This window comes from Panulirus ornatus, chromosome 59 (assembly GCF_036320965.1).
Source record: "Panulirus ornatus isolate Po-2019 chromosome 59, ASM3632096v1, whole genome shotgun sequence".
Lineage (NCBI taxonomy): Eukaryota > Metazoa > Arthropoda > Malacostraca > Decapoda > Palinuridae > Panulirus > Panulirus ornatus.
Window position 1 is genome coordinate 14,474,222 of NC_092282.1, and position 17,391 is coordinate 14,491,612.

General features: G+C 38.4%; 1 protein-coding gene across 10 annotated transcripts in view; it reads right to left on the minus strand.

Annotated features, from left to right (window-relative positions):
• Positions 1-17,391, minus strand: part of lqf (epsin homolog lqf) — a 437,420-nt gene that overhangs the window by 14,456 nt on the left and 405,573 nt on the right. The window contains exon 15 of one of the 10 annotated variants that reach the window (XM_071696117.1): positions 10,429-10,508. The exons of the other annotated variants lie outside the window; for them this stretch is intronic. Within the exon in view, the coding sequence (XP_071552218.1) occupies positions 10,429-10,508 (80 nt within the window). The remainder of the gene's footprint in view (positions 1-10,428; positions 10,509-17,391) is intronic. 10 annotated transcript variants of the gene reach the window in all.

Consider the following 17,391-nt stretch of genomic DNA (forward strand, 5'->3'; position numbering starts at 1 on the left):
TTAAATAAGATGAGTAAATGAGCTCCCTTTACCTTTCATTTTAAGAAACTAAATCTATAAAAATGAAGAAAGAATATGCTGAACATAGGAAGAGCGAATAATCCATAAAGAAATATACAAAATGAAATTATAAGCTATAGTACTATGCTGATCTCTATAACACATATAATTCAAAAGAATGCAGATATACATGTTTGTATACACACACACACACACACACACACACACACCTAACAGTTTTCCTTAACAAATGTGGTTTGTAAAACACCGGACAAGAGAATTAGAAAGCTAATGGATGACTAATTGTAATGGAGAAACTACCTAGCAAGACGACAACACAGATTCTGGGAAAAGTCATGCATTACAAATCTGGATTTTTATATCAGAATGTGCTATGTCTTAAATCAACGGGATGGAAATGTAGACTAAATGCTCTTGGACTGCTAGAAGGCTTTTGACATTGTGACTCACTAGAGGGGAAATTAAGAAGCCAGATCTAAGGACAGGAATAAGGGGCAAACTGCTTCTGTGAGTTGAAAGCACTTTAGTGGAAGGGTGAAAAGAGCCCAGGTTATCTAAGCATTTCAAAATGGGCTGGGATCACCAGTGGTGTGCTGTGGGGCCCAATCTTGAACCCACTGCTATTCTTGGCAAATGTTAATGACTTGTATGATGGAAGAATAAGATAATGGAAGAATAACAATGACTGCATCAGCTTACAGGGGAAACTAAACAAACTCTACAGTTGGTCTTACAAATGGCTAATGAAATCTGATCTAAGTGCAAAATAACAAGGATGTGCTACAATGATAGAAGGCCTCATCATGATTATCACATGGTGGGAAATAGGCTACAGAAATGTGTGTGTGAAAAAGGCCTAAGGTTCAACATTATGCCTAGCCTGTTGTCAGAACTCCATACCAGGAAAATTATAAGAGATGCAAAATGATTTTCATTTTCCATAGTGACTGACTGATGTGGCACTGGTAAAGCATGCCTCAATCATGGCCATCTCAGATGAAAGGAAAATTGGGTAAGGAAAAGAATGAAGAGATTAATCAGAGTTCCTCCCATTCATATCTACAGACCATACATAATTTTAAAGGTAGAAAGTTACAGGATGAAGAAAAAATAAGAGAAAGGAAATTCCATGATCCTGTTCAAGGAAAGATGGTGGTACCATAACGGTCATTCCTCATGTGACTGGACTCCACATAAAAACTATGGAAAGCAGAAGCCAGACATGAATCACAGGTTCAGGCCTTGGAGGCAGGGATACATGCAGACAACTCAATAGAGCAGTGGGTAAAATAATACCTGAAGAATGGGGTATGGGCAACAAAATCACTTAGGAAAGAGTGGGATGGTTAATAAGAGGTGATGACCTGAAATTTAGTGAGACTGAAGACTTTTGGTTCCACTCTGGTTAATACATAGATGGAGGAAAAGCTTTCCCAAATACGCATGCAATGCTACATTCCGGACTGAGTAAGACCCCTTGAGATATGAAAAAGCTGTTCACAAGAGATGATGATTTTGTAATATTCCAGATAGAGTGGAAAATATGATGTCCAGCATGTTTATGTTACGGCAGAGATATGGTGTGGTGTTTTGAATGAAGTGGGGAAAAGAGTGACATTTCCAGATATATATCATTTTCGCACTATTGACGTTTAAGTATAAATATAATTTTAGCAGCACTATTGACTTTTAGGTACACATATCGTTTTAGCACTGTTGACCTTAAGTAGGTTTCTGCTTCCCTATTCTAAGATACTGATTAGGTCCAAAGTAAGAGTGATATGTTCAGTATAAGAAAGTGTTAGAGTAAGGAGGGGAGGACAAATGAGTTGAAGTGTATTAAGTGGAATCATCAGCAAGGAGTGAATAGGGTTAGCTGATTAAGAAATAAGATAATTTATGAAGGGAAAAAAGATAGTAGGTGACAGGACAAACCCTGTGAGACACAACAAACAACAGAGTAAAAAGAAGTCATCCCACCAACATCCATGGTACTGAAGTGACTAAAGAAGAAGCTATGCTTTAGGGAACAGAAAGAATCAGGAAAGCCAAAGTTAAGAAGTTTGAAAAGCAAAAACTTATGCCACAGCTGCCAAGGGCTTTGTAGATGTCAAAGGCCATGAGGAAAGATTCATCAAAATCTCTGGGGGAGGAGGAACAGAGATGAGTCACATCGGAGATAAGACCATCAGTAGACCTTGCACTACAAAAGTGAGATTGAGGATCTGAAATAAGGGAATGGGATTCTAAGTGTCTAAGAATGTGTGAGTTTGGGAGATATCTCAAAGACTCTGGAGACAGCTTAAGTGAGAATAGGGTGATAGTTTGATAGGTTAGAACGGAGTCCTTTCTTATGGGTAGGCTGCACCAAAACATGCTTCCCCAAGACAAAGGAAGGGTCTAGGTCATAGACATGAAAAAGGTGAGCAAGGACTGGAGCTAGCATGCAGGCACATTCCCTTAAGATTCAATAAAGGTGTGCTATCTGGGCCATACAATTTGTCCATATGACACTGGAAAAGGATTTGGACAACCATGCGTGAGGAATATTCAGGAGAGGGCACATCTCAGAACTGCATTTACGTATACAGATAAGGAAACGTTCAGCAAACTGATCACAACACATATCAGACCAAAAGCAGATTATGCATCTCAAGCCTTGTCACCACATCTAACAAAGCACAAACATTAGCTTGAGAGAGTCCAAAGAAGGGCAAATAAGATGGAGATGGATTTAAGACAGGTGAGCTACAATGAGGCAAAAGGCTACAAATTTGATCATCACAGAGGAGAAAAGAGAGAGAGAGGTGGCCTGACAGTCTTTACATTTATATATCAGTTGAATGATACTGACAGTGAACAGCTGTTCATGAGATGCAATGACAGAGCCATGACCAGAGCCTAGGTAAGAAGCTTGTGAGGAAGGTCATGAATCAGTACTACTTTAGTGAAAATGTGGTAGATGGCTGGGAAAGACTAAGCAATAAATTCAGCTGTCTATTCAAGCTGACCAAGGGAAGGTAAATGATGACAGTTATTACCACTTATGTACTGTAAAGGGAAGTATAAGCAATACTCAGTATGCTGTAACTTAAATGTGTATAAATCTGGATCCAGCCTAGTTTGAAAGCATTGTGTATGAACCCTTACTCCTGTTGAGGTAGCTACAAATGTAAAGCTGGTGGACAACCAGCTAGTAGTGGAACTGAATAGGAAAGACACAATTCATGTGATTCATGGAAACTGACAAGAAGAACTAAGGAATTAAAATCAATTGGAAAACAATGAAAGGGACTGTGAGGTAATGGTGTTGCAGAGGGAGGAGAGTGATGAGTTAAGAAGGTTTTTGAGTACTAAGTACAGATGAATGTAACAGAAAGGTAAGTGGATGACAGAGTGAAAAACATGGAGAATTGGAAGTTAAGTTCCACAGAAAATACCGCTATGTAAGAGAAGCAAAGAAGAAACCGAATGAGAAATTAAAGGAGATGAAGGGGAGAAAGGGGAAGATGATAATAAATACAAAAGATTTAGCACATGATAAACAAGTCTTGAAAACAGAGTTGAAAATAAAATAAGACAGCATATGACAACTGTGAAAACAATTACAATACAGTAGACATGAAGGAATCAATAATTATATCTGGGTAAAAAGAATAAGCAAGAAGTCAAAGAAAGGAAAATGAAAACTGAAAAAACCTGAAGGTTGTTTAGATGTTTCAACGGCAGTGTCAGGAGAGTTAGTAATACAAATACTGAGGACTGTTGTAGGCAAGAAAGTTGTAAAAAAGAATATAGCTAAACCAATAAGTGATTCTTTATAGTGTTATGCATGTGGAAAAAACGAGGGGTGTACACTGAGCCAAATAGAACAAAGGGGAAAAAGTGATTAGGAACATTTTTAAACTGGCTAGAAAAATATATTTGGAGATATAAAGAGGAAGGTCTGGTTGTTCGGTTCTCTCTAGGGATCAGTAAAGGCAGAGAAGATATATTTTTGTTGCAATTAGATGATCAAGGGGAAGTGCACAGCGATACCAATAATTCTGATACAGAACAGTATGTAAAAAGATATATCAAGGTTGGTCAAAAGTATACTTTACAAACACTGATGGGGTATACTTATGCTTGAATTGTATAGTGAGCTTAAAAAAAATACTACTTATGTACTATCAAAAAATATGCTACTGAACCTAAATCAAACAAGACACTTTGTGTTCCTTGGATAGTGCAGAGACAGGAGAAATAGCAAGGATATATGTGTATTACGGTGGTGTTAGTAAGGAAGATATATAGAGTTAGGGAGACAGATAGTGAATCATAAAGGTTTAAAGGAGTATGTGGTCTTCAACATTACTGAAAGGAACAATATCATAAACAAATGCAATACATAGCCCCCTAGGCATAAAAGGGAAATAAACTGGTTTGCAAGAGATGGAACATGGGCAGGCAATTACTGGAGTACAATGTATTAACTGCACCAGTGTATTCTATATTCTGGTCTCAACAAGATAAAGGCAAGGGGATCATCATCAGGGATGGATTTGCTCTTTACCAAAATAATATTGGAGACTGACAATATTGAATATGAGTGGTTATGTAGTAATGAGGTTGTATCATGGTACTGGAGAGATTGTTGCATGTTTTGGAAGCCAAAAGAAAATCAAAAGGAAAACACTAAAGAGGAAAATTATAAATTAATAAATTCCTATATTGTATATTGGAAAGTGAAAAAGATTCTCAATGAGAAAAGTGATAATTAATGTTGATGCTCATTGTAGTAAAATTTCTATTATCCATAATTTGAGACAACAAAATGTTCAAAACAACACATTTTTCAATTTTGGTAGGCTATCCTTAAAAAAAAAAAAAATTTTTTTTAAATATTTCAAATTGTGTGCACAATGCACCACAGCGATTAATATACTCACCACCTGGAGGTTTGTGGTGTTAGTGACTTTCCTGTCTCTGATGTGCTTTCTGCACAATGTTGTGTGTTGGTCTTGGACATCTATGAATTATGTGCACCCTGTAATACTGTGGACAATGGCCCCTTTCAAGTGTCATCAGCAACTGCCTAACAGCTCCGTGCAGCCATCTATGTCTTGCATGAAGTGCAAGAGGAACATGTCAAGCCTTGAAAAGAAGATGGAGTTGTGCAAGAGGCTGGCTAAGGGTGAGTCTTGGCATCACTTTTGAAGGACTTCAACATCAGCATGACAACTATCTATGACATCACCAAGCAGCAGAAGATTGAGGCATTAAGTAGCACTTATTTGCTTACATATATAAATATTTTCTCTAATAAATTTACAAAAAGATAAAATATCTCAAATACCCAGTCCTCACTTTAATTGCAATTACTATATGCAATTTTGCTATTCTGCAAGGAACCTGCTTCTATCAGTTCCTCTTTTTATGGGCTCAATATTTGCTACTGTGCACGAGTGTGTGGTAAAAAGTGTGCCAACACTTCAGTGAGAATTTGCGGTTAGAATAAGCATGGGTCCTGCGTGGAGCATGCCACATTCCCACTAGTGGGCCAGTTTAGCAGTTATCACTGTTGTGTGCAGATCTGTGCTATTTGTGCAATTTGGGTGTCCCTGCCAATATGATTTTCCTGCATCCTGCTGAGTTTCTGCTTTCAATCATCCAGCAACATCCCCTATTCCAGAATGAAGCTACAAATCTTTCAACAGGCTGATGCTGGTGAGGGAGCACTTGCATGGTAGGAATTGGGCCAAAACTTCTGTAAGGGTTGATGGGTGGAGTAAGCATGGGTAGAGAGTGTCATGTTCCTATCAGCAGGTTAGTCTTGCAGTTTCCATTGTTGTGCACAGATCAGTGCTACTTCTCTAAGCAATCTTCAGCTCAGGTCTAATGCCCGGGTGATTTAAGAGCAACTATGTAAAGAATACAATGTAGCTGAGCCAAAGCCATTTCAAGCAAGTAAAGGATGGCTAGATAAGTTTATTAGATGTCATAAGCTACTGAACGCAAAGGCAACAGGGAAATCCACCAGTGCTAATCATGAAGCTGCTGCATGCATCCATTTATCCCTGTATGTTTAATGGTTCACTACATGCAAAGATTTCGCTTTGTATGAGGTTTTTGGAGAACATAACCTTGACATAAAATAAGGCATGGGTGTACTATAGTTTCTGAATTATTTGACATATCTATATAAAAAAAAAGAAAATGGAAATTCATATCTGAAACAACTGATTCCCTAAGCATTTTGGATAACAGAGCTTTTACTGCTTTTTATATGTTATATCAGTATTGCATAGATACATGAATTGTGAATAAAGGGCTACAAGCACATGTTAAAAGTAACAAAACATGTTTCAAATGAAGCAAATAAAACAAAGGGAGACTTCTTAAGAAGAAAGTACAAAAGATCCCTTGCTTATGGAAATAGGCAGAAATAGTCATGTTAAGATTAGGAGGGGTTGAGTGAAAAAGAGTGAGTAACAATTTTTAAATAAAATTGAATAACTAATATTTAATTATCTTATCAGGGACAAATTCGATTCATGCTGAAGATAGGGAAGTTCTAGAGAAAGGGAAAGAAATATAAGAAGTGATAAACAATACATTTCAGTTAATTTACAAATGAAGATAAAAAACCTCTGGAGGAGAATGCTAAATGGAACAGACAAATATTAGATGAAAATGATATAACTGAAGAAGATATTGATATAGTGTTGTGTTAAATGGTTAAATACCTTGGTCTCTATATAGAATATTCTAATGAGTACAGGAGCATTTGTTAGTTTCATAAGCCTTCAAAGATCATACTCAAAGAGTGGACAGCATTGGAAATGTACAGACATTGTTCAACTACTCAAGACACATATAAAGGGAGATTGAAATGATCATCTCTACTGTTGACCTGTGTCACTGACTGCATACAGCAGTATGCAAAATATTAGAAAATAAATGCAGAAAAGTATGCTGAACATTGCAGTTACATGGGAAGTTATTTGCTCTAAATCACTGAGAATGGAAAATGTGAGGGCTTCAATCCCTTCACCACACGTATGAGAGAAATTCAACCATTCCCTATGGTGAACATTGAAATTCTGAGGTCATGGATCTGAGCTTGTGTATAAGAGGATGTTACAGTCTCATGACAGGAGTTTCAATAATCAAAGAATGACACAGAATTTGTAAAATTAGGTGTGCTGATGTTGGAATAAGCACATACACAACCTTTGAACCAGAGTCGTGGGTGGGGGTTATTGTTAGATATGAAAAAGGGACTAGTGAGAACATCATTAGACAACTGTGTCTCAAAGTGAATTAAGATATTAGGAGAGGTACTAAACAAATGGTGTTCAGTTGAGAAGAGGTTACAAGAGGAACCACGAATGTTGGTATAGTGAGTAGAAGATTTGGGGGTCATGTGTAATTGCCCCTGACATATCCAAAGCTTTTGACTGGGTAAACATCAGGGTCTCATCTCTAAGCTCCCCTCCCTCACTTTGCTCCTTCATATCAAGCTTCCTATCTGGCCAATCTATCTCTGATTTTTGATGTATCAGCAATCCACCTTTTCTCCATCAACAGTGGTGTCCCTCAAGGTTCTGTCCTGTCTCATACACTTTTTCTCCTTTTTTTCAAATAATTCCTCTCCTCCACATATAATCCAATGCACTCATACAATGACGACTCAACACTGCGTTAATCAACATCCTTCAATTCTGCTCCCTCCTCTCTTACTTTATTTGCATTTCATCTTGACACAGCTTCCTCAATAAACTTGGACAAGTATCTCAGTGGGGTAGACAAAGACAAAATCTTGTCAAATTCAAAGCCTCCAAGACCCAGTTTCGACCCATCTCTCTATTAAAAACGCCTCAAAATATTTGCCTCTCCTTTGACGGTTTTGTATTTCCATCTCTTGACTCACTGAACATACTTGGTATTACGATGACATCCATCTTTCTTAGGAAACCCCACGTTAAAGGAATAGCTAAGTCTGCCTCTTAAGAAACTGGGTGTCCTGTTTAGACGTTGAAACTTTTTTTCTTCTGAACAGTGCTCTGCTTATACAAAGGATAGATTCGTTCTTATATGGAGTACTGCTCTGGGGTGGTTCTAGCTCTGCATCCTTACTTGACAGAGTTGAGTCAAAAGCAGTCTGACTTATGAACTGCACCAGGGTTACTTCTGGACTTGATCCCCCTTGCCCTTTGCTGCAATGTTTGTTCACTTTCCCTCTTCTATAGGTATGACTTTGGATTTTGCTCTTCCAGGCTGGCTGCTTGTGTACCCACACAACTAGTTGGACCATGCAATAATCAGTAAGCTGCTGCATCATATGATTACTGTTTGGCCAATGGCAACTGAAGAGTGGGCAATTTTGACAACTGTTTCTTTCCCTACATGCTGAAGCTTTAGAACTCTCTACCTTCTCATGTCTTTCCCAAAAACTATGACTTGCCACAAATTAGAAGACAGTTTTTTCGTTCTTCCTCCAAAATTCATAAAAACTTTTCCTTATCTTTCCTTTTTTCCATTTCATAATTCTATATTTCAATGAATGCCTGACTTTGATGTGGACTTTTTGTCTGCAACTAAAGCCTTAAAAGAAAGAAAAAAAAGGCTTCAGATATCAGGCAGTTTGGATTTAGAAGGGAAAATCTGTATGTCATTTACCCTATAAACTTCTGTAAGAGTCAAGAAAAAAGTTATACAGATGAGACAGTTGGGTGGACTGTATTCATCTGAACATTGCAAAAGCATCTGATATGGTGCCTTACAAAAGGTTATTAGTTATAATGTTAGAGCCACCTAATATCACTAGGAAGGTGAAAAAATGGATTAGGAAATACAGGAATGCTAATAAGAGAGGAAAAAAGTCACTAGTTAAGTGTCATAATGACCTGCCTCAGGACCAGTAATTTTTCTAGCTTATTAACTTGGAAAAAAGTCACTAAGTAAGTGTCATAATGACCCACCTCAGGACCTGTAATTTTTCAGGCTTATCTTAATGAGCTAAATAAGGGAATTGGATTGTACAATAGTATACTTGCAGATGAAATACTAATGGCAGAAATTGGCTCACGAGGGAAAGTGGATATTGAAATTTAATCAGACGGATCAGAAAGACCTCATTGGAATTACATAGTTTAAGGAAGATCTTGAGAAAGATCACAGGAATAAAAATTCAATTGACATTCAAAGTGGGGAAAATTTAAGAGAAGCTAATACATTATGAGCAAACGAATAAAGAAATGGAGATATGTATATGAAAATATAAATCATGTATGTGAAACCTGCATTTGAATCTGATGTATCTTTGTAACCCCTAATCCAAGAAACAAAAAAATGGAAGTGCAAAAATGTGTTGCTAGAATGGCATCGAAACTGGCGAGTCTAGGTCGAGAAAATACTGTAAGTGGAAAATAGTGTCATTACCTTCCTTAAATCATGAAGCAGTCTGTGGGGCCTGGCTGTGGGTGGCAATTTCTAGTTTCAATACATTACATATGAGAGGTAGAGATTAATGTGTGCAAATGAGACCAGTGTTTTTTCTGATGCTACCTTGCTAAAGCAGGAAAGACAATGATGTATGAAAAAATCCTTAAAAATAAAAGAGAAAGGAAACATTACCAACAAGATTTGGAATCAACTACCTTAGGTACGGACAGATTTTTCAAAGTTGGTGTGGGCAGGACTAAGGAACATAAATGGAAATGAATAAAGGTTATAATGAGAGGAAATGTAAGGAAATCTCTTTTTAGTGAAAGAATAAATGACAGCTGATATTCATTAAGTAATGATTCAGTGAGTGTACAAGGAATCTGAATGTTTTCCAAACAAGGCTGGATCAATGCCTGGTACAATGTATGTATCTGAGGGATGCTACTAAATGAGTAATTACCCACTCCTTATACATACAAATATGCAACTACAAATGCATAATCACACACACACCACACATTACCATGGGTAGGACCCCTCTGAAACCTGCTCTTGCCACAAGATGAGGATATGGTAGACCTACAAGTCAACAGTACAAATAAGGGAAAGGGGTGGATACAATGGGACTACAAGCGAACAGTGCAAATAAGGGGAGGGATGATATCACAAGGATCCTTGGAAGTAGTTCACTATACATAAAGTGTGTAATTTGTGGCAAATTAAAAGGTGTGAAAAGAGTGCTGTATGTGAGAAGTTGCTGTTCACATCTGACTAGCAAACAAGAGATACCAAGTATATCATACTGACATTCTTTTTGTTCTGGGTTTCCCTTACCATTAACAGAAAATACCCACGGAAAAAGGAAATAAGGCTAAAGTTTCTGAAAACTAAAGTTTCTGAAAACCAAAACTTTAAAAAAGTTCACTTTAAGTGCTTTAAATTGATAATAGGCAACTAAGCCACCTGCCAACTGACCTGGCGATTTTCATTCCAAACATTTTGAACCTTTCGTTTAAAAGCACTACAAGAGCTTGGCTGAGAACATTTTGGAGATTCTGTAAGTAAAGAATGTTGACTGTAGATTGTATTTGGAAGCTTCAATCACTCATAGTGTATTCTAAAAAGGAGAAGATTATTGTCATAAAGGGCTATAACACACTAGAATCTTCATCAACATTAGGGATGCAATTATAACATTTTTACTAGATCAACAAGAAGAAAGCTAAATGAAAAGGATTTTGAGGGTTTTTCAACTAAAGTAGAATAGATCTGAAAAGATTAAGGGGATTATGGTAATAACATTTCCAAGATGAAAAGCTACAACAGACTGAAGAAGAAATTTGGGAAACAGGCTTGTCATTACAGACAATAACAAGTGTCAGCATGCAGATGAGAGAGAAAAAAAAAAGGAAACTGAAAAATATACTCACAAAACATGCTTACAAAATCTAAGTGACGGAAGGACATGATAACAACCATTAGAATATGGATACCATTGGGGTAAGGATCAGTTTTAGAGAAAGTGGGGAGTTTGTGGGAAGCAAGGAATGGATCAATCAAAAGTTCTGCGTATTAAACAGGAATTAAAGATTATTCAAGAAAATAAATGACAGAAAATAATCATGAATTTTGGGGCTAAGGAAGATCAGGTGTAGTGGCTGATGCAAAGAGAGATCTGGGAGCACAGAAGCAGAGGAATATGGTAATTTAGTAAGTAAAGGTATTGGAGAGGGTTATGATGGAAATATATGCTGGAAATAGAGGACCTAATGATAGGTTTGTTTAGGTGCAAAATATTCAGAAGCAATAAATGAAAGCAAAAATGGAAATTCAAAAGGAATCAGAAGCATTAAAAAGAACAAATTACTATTGCAGAAACTAACTGAAGAATCAGCTAAGCCAAAACTGAATGAGTTTGTGGAGTGGCAGGTAGATAAATGCAAGTCACTTACAAGTTTTAGACCAGAAGGCCACACTCCAGCAAAGGGTGAAAGAGTAAATGAAAGAAGAAAAATGACTGGACAGACAAAACAGATACTGTACTAATTCTGGGGCACAGGAATCAGATGATATAGCCAAGATATAGGGGGGGGGGGGTTACCAATAAATATTACTTTTAAAATTGAGACAACCAAAATGTACTTAACCCATCTGTGGGTAGAACGAACAAGTCACAGTTAGTAATTTTTCTCTGTTCATTGGGCTAGGGCATGTATGTTATCAATTCTTGAACTGATCACCTTGGCCTCAAGGTGAAATATATGACCAATAATGCTTGAAGTGGCATCCCACACAATGTTTCCTGACACTACAGCCTCAACATTTTCAATATACTGGTCGATATATGTGATGTCAAGGATACCTGTATGAGATCTATGCCCTCATGTTGGGTAATAGTCTTTGAAACAATGTCACCCTTAACAGGAAACAGACAATACAGATGAAAACCCTTTGTAATCATATTTGTTTGAGATAAAAATACTTACAGAAATACCACAAATCTCATTACATATGCCTGAAAATACTCCTGGTGTAACTTAAGCAACAATGGCAGGAAGGAAGGAATCATGGCAGATATAAACAATGCCTCATCAGGCTAAATTGTTAACCAGTTTACTTGGAAAATCATGTTCAAATTAATCATGAAAACAAACTTTATGAGGTATCTTATGTAATATTTGAGAATATCCAACACACGCTGTCCCTTGACATCACAACTTTTGCTGTGAAAGGTTTAGACAGGCTGAAAAGCATGCTATCAGTGAATTACTCAGAGGGGTATCCATCAAGAGAGAGAGAGAGAGAGAGAGAGAGAGAGAGAGAGAGAGAGAGAGAGAGAGAGAGGAGAGAGAGAGAGAGGGAGAGAGAGAGAGAGGGAGAGAGAGAGAGAGAGAGAGAGAGAGAGAGAGAGAGAGAGAGAGAGAGAGAGAGAGAGAGAGAGAGAGAGAGAGAGAGGAGAGAGAGAGAGAGAGAGAGAGAGAGAGAGAGAGAGAGAGAGAGAGAGAGAGAGAGAGAGAGAGAGAGAGAGAGAGAGAGAGAGAGGGAGAGAGAGAGAGAGGGAGAGAGAGAGAGAGGAGAGAGAGAGAGGGGAGAGAGAGAGAGAGAGGGAGAGAGAGAGAGAGGGAGAGAGAGACAGAGGGAGAGAGAGACAGAGGGAGAGAGAGACAGAGGGAGAGAGAGATAGAGGGAGAGACAGAGAGAGAGACAGAGACAGAGAGAGACAGAGACAGAGACTAAAGAGGCCAATGAGCAGATAAACCCCATCAATACCTCAGAAGGACCAGGGATATTAAGCTGTGCTTGTGATAAGTCTGTAAGTAATGTATAAAAAAAATGCTCATGGACTGGCAGTGAACAGAGAAGAGTTGAATAATTCTAAAAAAAAAAAAAATTGGGGAACCTGAACCTGATATTGCTGAAGTGGCAAAAATATTTCACTACAAAGATCTAAAGAAGGTGACAACAAAGGAGGAGAGAGACTGACCCTCTTAGTGAAATACAATTTCGAGTTTCAAGAAATACTGATGGAAGATCCATTTAAACAGTACATATCAGGAAAAGTAATGCGAGGAAAAGCCTGAATAATCATACTGAAAACTTACACTCCCAGGAAAGTTTCATGAAGCACAATCACTATCTAAAATACAATTAAGAAAAAAACAGGATGGTGCACGGGGCAATAAGATATGCACTTCTTAGGAATGTTAAGTTTATAATAATGGTAAATCTTAATAAAAAAGAAACTGGCTGATAATGTTTAGATTATCAAGAGTGAAAAAAATAATGGAAACAAGTTTGAGTTGATAGTTAAATTTCTTGTATCAGCACATCACTTAGCACATCTTAGTCAAAGGGACTGACACACTGTTAGTATCATCTTATCCTTGGCCAGAACTTGAAAGGTATCAGGGAGCAAGATAAAAAAGTAAGGAGAGAAAACTTTTGAGAAATTAATGTAGACAACACAGGAGAGAAACTGTAACTATTTCGTAAATTTTTTGTCAGTTAATGAGCAGCAAATCATGATCAGAAATCTAACGAGAAAACCTGTACAACACAGTGAGAAAATATGCAAGGAACTGAAAGCTGTCAAAAGTGTATCACCAGCACAGGATACTACAACCTCTAACAACACAGGATACTATAACCTCTAACAACATTGAGATGGTTCAGGAAGGACTTGGAAAACACTGGCAGTATTAGTGTCTGCAAAAACAACCGAAAGGAATTTTGAACTACAGTACAAAAAGACACTGAAGGAGGATAGAGTAGCACAAAAATTGAAGAGAGCCAATGTCATGCATGCCTTAATGAAAGGAGATACAAAAATTGCATGGACCTACAGACCAATCTTTTTCCACAAGTGTTCTATGAAAAGCACCAAATCAGAAAGGAAATGTACAATTTCATGGAAAGAAAAAACTGAAAAAACTATCTCGGTGAGACATTGGCTCAAAAACAAAAATATATAAAATCCCTTACACTTCTATGAGAAAATGATCTGTTTCTGTCAAAAGCGATGAAAGATTGGACTATGTGTTCCTGGACTGTCACAAGGCATTTGACACTATCACACAAAAGGAAGGTAAAAAGAGATGGATTTTTAGGTTGGACCAAAAACTGTCTTTAATAGAAGGGAACAAAGAATTCGGAACAAAAACTGTCTTTAACAGAAGGGAACAAAGAATTCATGTCAAAGAAGAATTTCCAAAGTGGGTTGGAGGTAACCAGTTGTGTGTCATAGGGTTTGGTCTCAAGACTGTTCCTACTTTTGATCTATGTAAATGATCTGCCAGCTGAAATGGACTCATATTCAAACATGTTTGCAGCCAGGAGAGAAGTAAGGAATAATGAGCACTGCATCAGGAATTGGACTGATGGATGGTTGATGAAGTTCAGCCACAGCGAATAGTGAGATGAGGTTGGGACACGGTAAGACAAGGCTTCAGTGAAAATATAACCTAAAAGGTAACAAGCTACACAAATGTATGTGTCGGTGGGGCTTGGGGATGACTTTTTTACTTGATGTAACATTAAAACACCAAGTTAGGAAAACTGTTTGGGAGCAAACCTCACTTAACCCTTAAATGTTTGAAGTCATCATATATCAACTTAAATAATAGGCACAAGGATTCATCAGACAAGCGTCAATGTTTGCAGGCCTGGAGTCATCACATGAAGACTTGCACCCCAAATCCTAGTTCTCACTTTCATCATTAACATATACTGAACTCACCAATAATTTGCCATCTGTATCGTTGCCAAGTATCTCTTGGTCAATAAAGGGGATTACAGAAACAACCACTCTCTAGAAGTAATCTAAAGTGTAAATTTATGGGTATGTAAATGTGCAAAAACTCAGTATACATATATGTGAGTATCTAAATATGAAATCATGTACAACTGCTCTAAAATTAGTAGCAGGGAACAGACCCCAATCTATCTTTCCATCCAGGGCCTAAAACAGCTTAACCAATATCAAGAAATCTGCACACATGTCCATGTCACAAATTTGACTATACTTTCATAACTTAAGGGCAATAAGATGATATATAAACATATATATTTGTGGCAGGGGTGTGTGATGTCTCCATGGTTGTTTAATTTGTTTATGGATGGGGTTGTTAGGGAGGTGAATGCAAGAGTTTTGGAAAGAGGGGCAAGTATGAAGTCTGTTGGGGATGAGAGGGCTTGGGAAGTGAGTCAGTGGTTGTTCGCTGATGATACAGCGCTGGTGGCTGATTCATGTAAGAAACTGCAGAAGCTGGTGACTGAGTTTGGTAAAGTGTGTGAAAGAAGAAAGTTAAGAGTAAATGTGAATAAGAGCAAGGTTATTAGGTACAGTAGGGTTGAGGGTCAAGTCAATTGGGAGGTAAGTTTGAAGGGAGAAAAACTGGAGGAAGTAAAGTGTTTTAGATATCTGGGAGTGGATCTGGCAGCGGATGGAACCATGGAAGCGGAAGTGAATCATACGGTGGGGGAGGGGGCGAAAATCCTGGGAGCCTTGAAGAATGTTTGGAAGTTGAGAACATTATCTCGGAAAGCAAAAATGGGTATATTTGAAGGAATAGTGGTTCCAACAATGTTGTATGGTTGCGAGGTGTGGGCTATGGATAGAGTTGTGCGCAGGAGGGTGGATGTGCTGGAAATGAGATGTTTGAGGACAATGTGTGGTGTGAGGTGGTTTGATCGAGTAAGTAACGTAAGGGTAAGAGAGATGTGTGGAAATAAAAAGAGCGTGGTTGAGAGAGCAGAAGAGGGTGTTTTGAAATGGTTTGGGCACATGGAGAGAATGAGTGAGGAAAGATTGACCAAGAGGATATATGTGTCGGAGGTGGAGGGAACGAGGAGAAGTGGGAGACCAAATTGGAGGTGGAAAGATGGAATGAAAAAGATTTTGTGTGATCGGGGCCTGAACATGCAGGAGGGTGAAAGGAGGGCAAGGAACAGAGTGAATTGGATCGATGTGGTATACCGGGGTCGACGTGCTGTCAATGGATTGAATCAGGGCATGTGAAGCGTCTGGGGTAAACCATGGAAAGTTGTGTGGGGCCTGGATGTGGAAAGGGAGCTGTGGTTTCGGGCATTATTACATGACAGCTAGAGACTGCGTGTGAACGAATGGGGCCTCTGTTGTCTTTTCCTAGCGCTACCTTGCACACATGAGGCGGGAGGGGGATGTTATTCCATGTGTGGCGAAGTGGCGATGGGAATAAATAAAGGCAGACAGTATGAATTATGTACATGTGTATATATGTATATGTCTGTGTGTGTATATATATGTGTACATTGAGATGTATAGGTATGTATATTTGCGTGTGTGGACGTGTATGTATATACATGTGTATGGGGGTGGGTTGGGCCATTTCTTTCGTCTGTTTCCTTGCGCTACCTCACAAACACGGGAGACAGCGACAAAGCAAAATAAAAAATAATAAATAATAATATGTCTTTTCACATACATATTTGCAATTTCCTGTGTTTGCGAGGTACCGTCAAGAACAGATGTTTGAGCTTTAGAAGGAAGAATCCTCACTTGGTTCCCTTCTCTGTTCCTTCTTTTGGAAAAGTAATGAAGGAGGGGAGGATTTCCAGCCCTCTGCTCCCACCCCTTTTTGTCGCTTTCTACAACACACAAGGAATACATGGGAAGAGTGAATGTGAATAAGAGCAAGGTTATTAGGTTCAGTAGGGTTGAGGGACAAGTTAAGTGGAATGTAAGTTTGCATGGAGAAACATTGGAGGAAGTGAAGTGTTTTAGATATCTAAGAGTGGACTTAGTAGCGAATGGAACCATGGGTGGAAGCAAGTCACAGGGTGGGGGAGAGGACAATGGTTCTGGGAGCGATGAAGAATGTGTGGAAAGAAAGAAAGTTATCTTGGAGAGCAAAAATGGGTATGTCTCAAGGAATAGTAGTTCTAACAATGTTATATGATTGCAAGGCATGGGCTATAGATAGGGAGGAGGGTGGATGTGTTGGAAAAGAAATGTTTGAGGACCATATGTGGTGCGAGGGGGTCTGACCGAGTAAGTAATGAAAGGGTAAGAGAGATGTGTCGAAATAAATAGTGTGATTGAGGGAGCAGAAGAGGGTGCGTTGAAATGGTTTGGACATATGGAGAGAATCTGTGAGAAAAGATTGACAAAGAGGTGTCAGAGGTGGAAGGTACAAGGAGAAGCAGGAGACCAAATTGGATATGAAAGGATGGAGTGAAAAAGATTTTGAGCAATCGGGCCCAGAACATACAGGAGGGTGGGAGGTGTGCAAGGAATAGAGTGAATTGAAACGATGAAGTATATTGGGGTCAACGTGCTGTTAATGGACTGAATCAGGGCATGTGAAACGTCTGGGGTAAACCATGGAAAGGTCTGTGGGGCCTGGCTGTGGAGAGGGAGTTGCGATTTTAGTGCATTATACATGACATCTAGAGACTGAA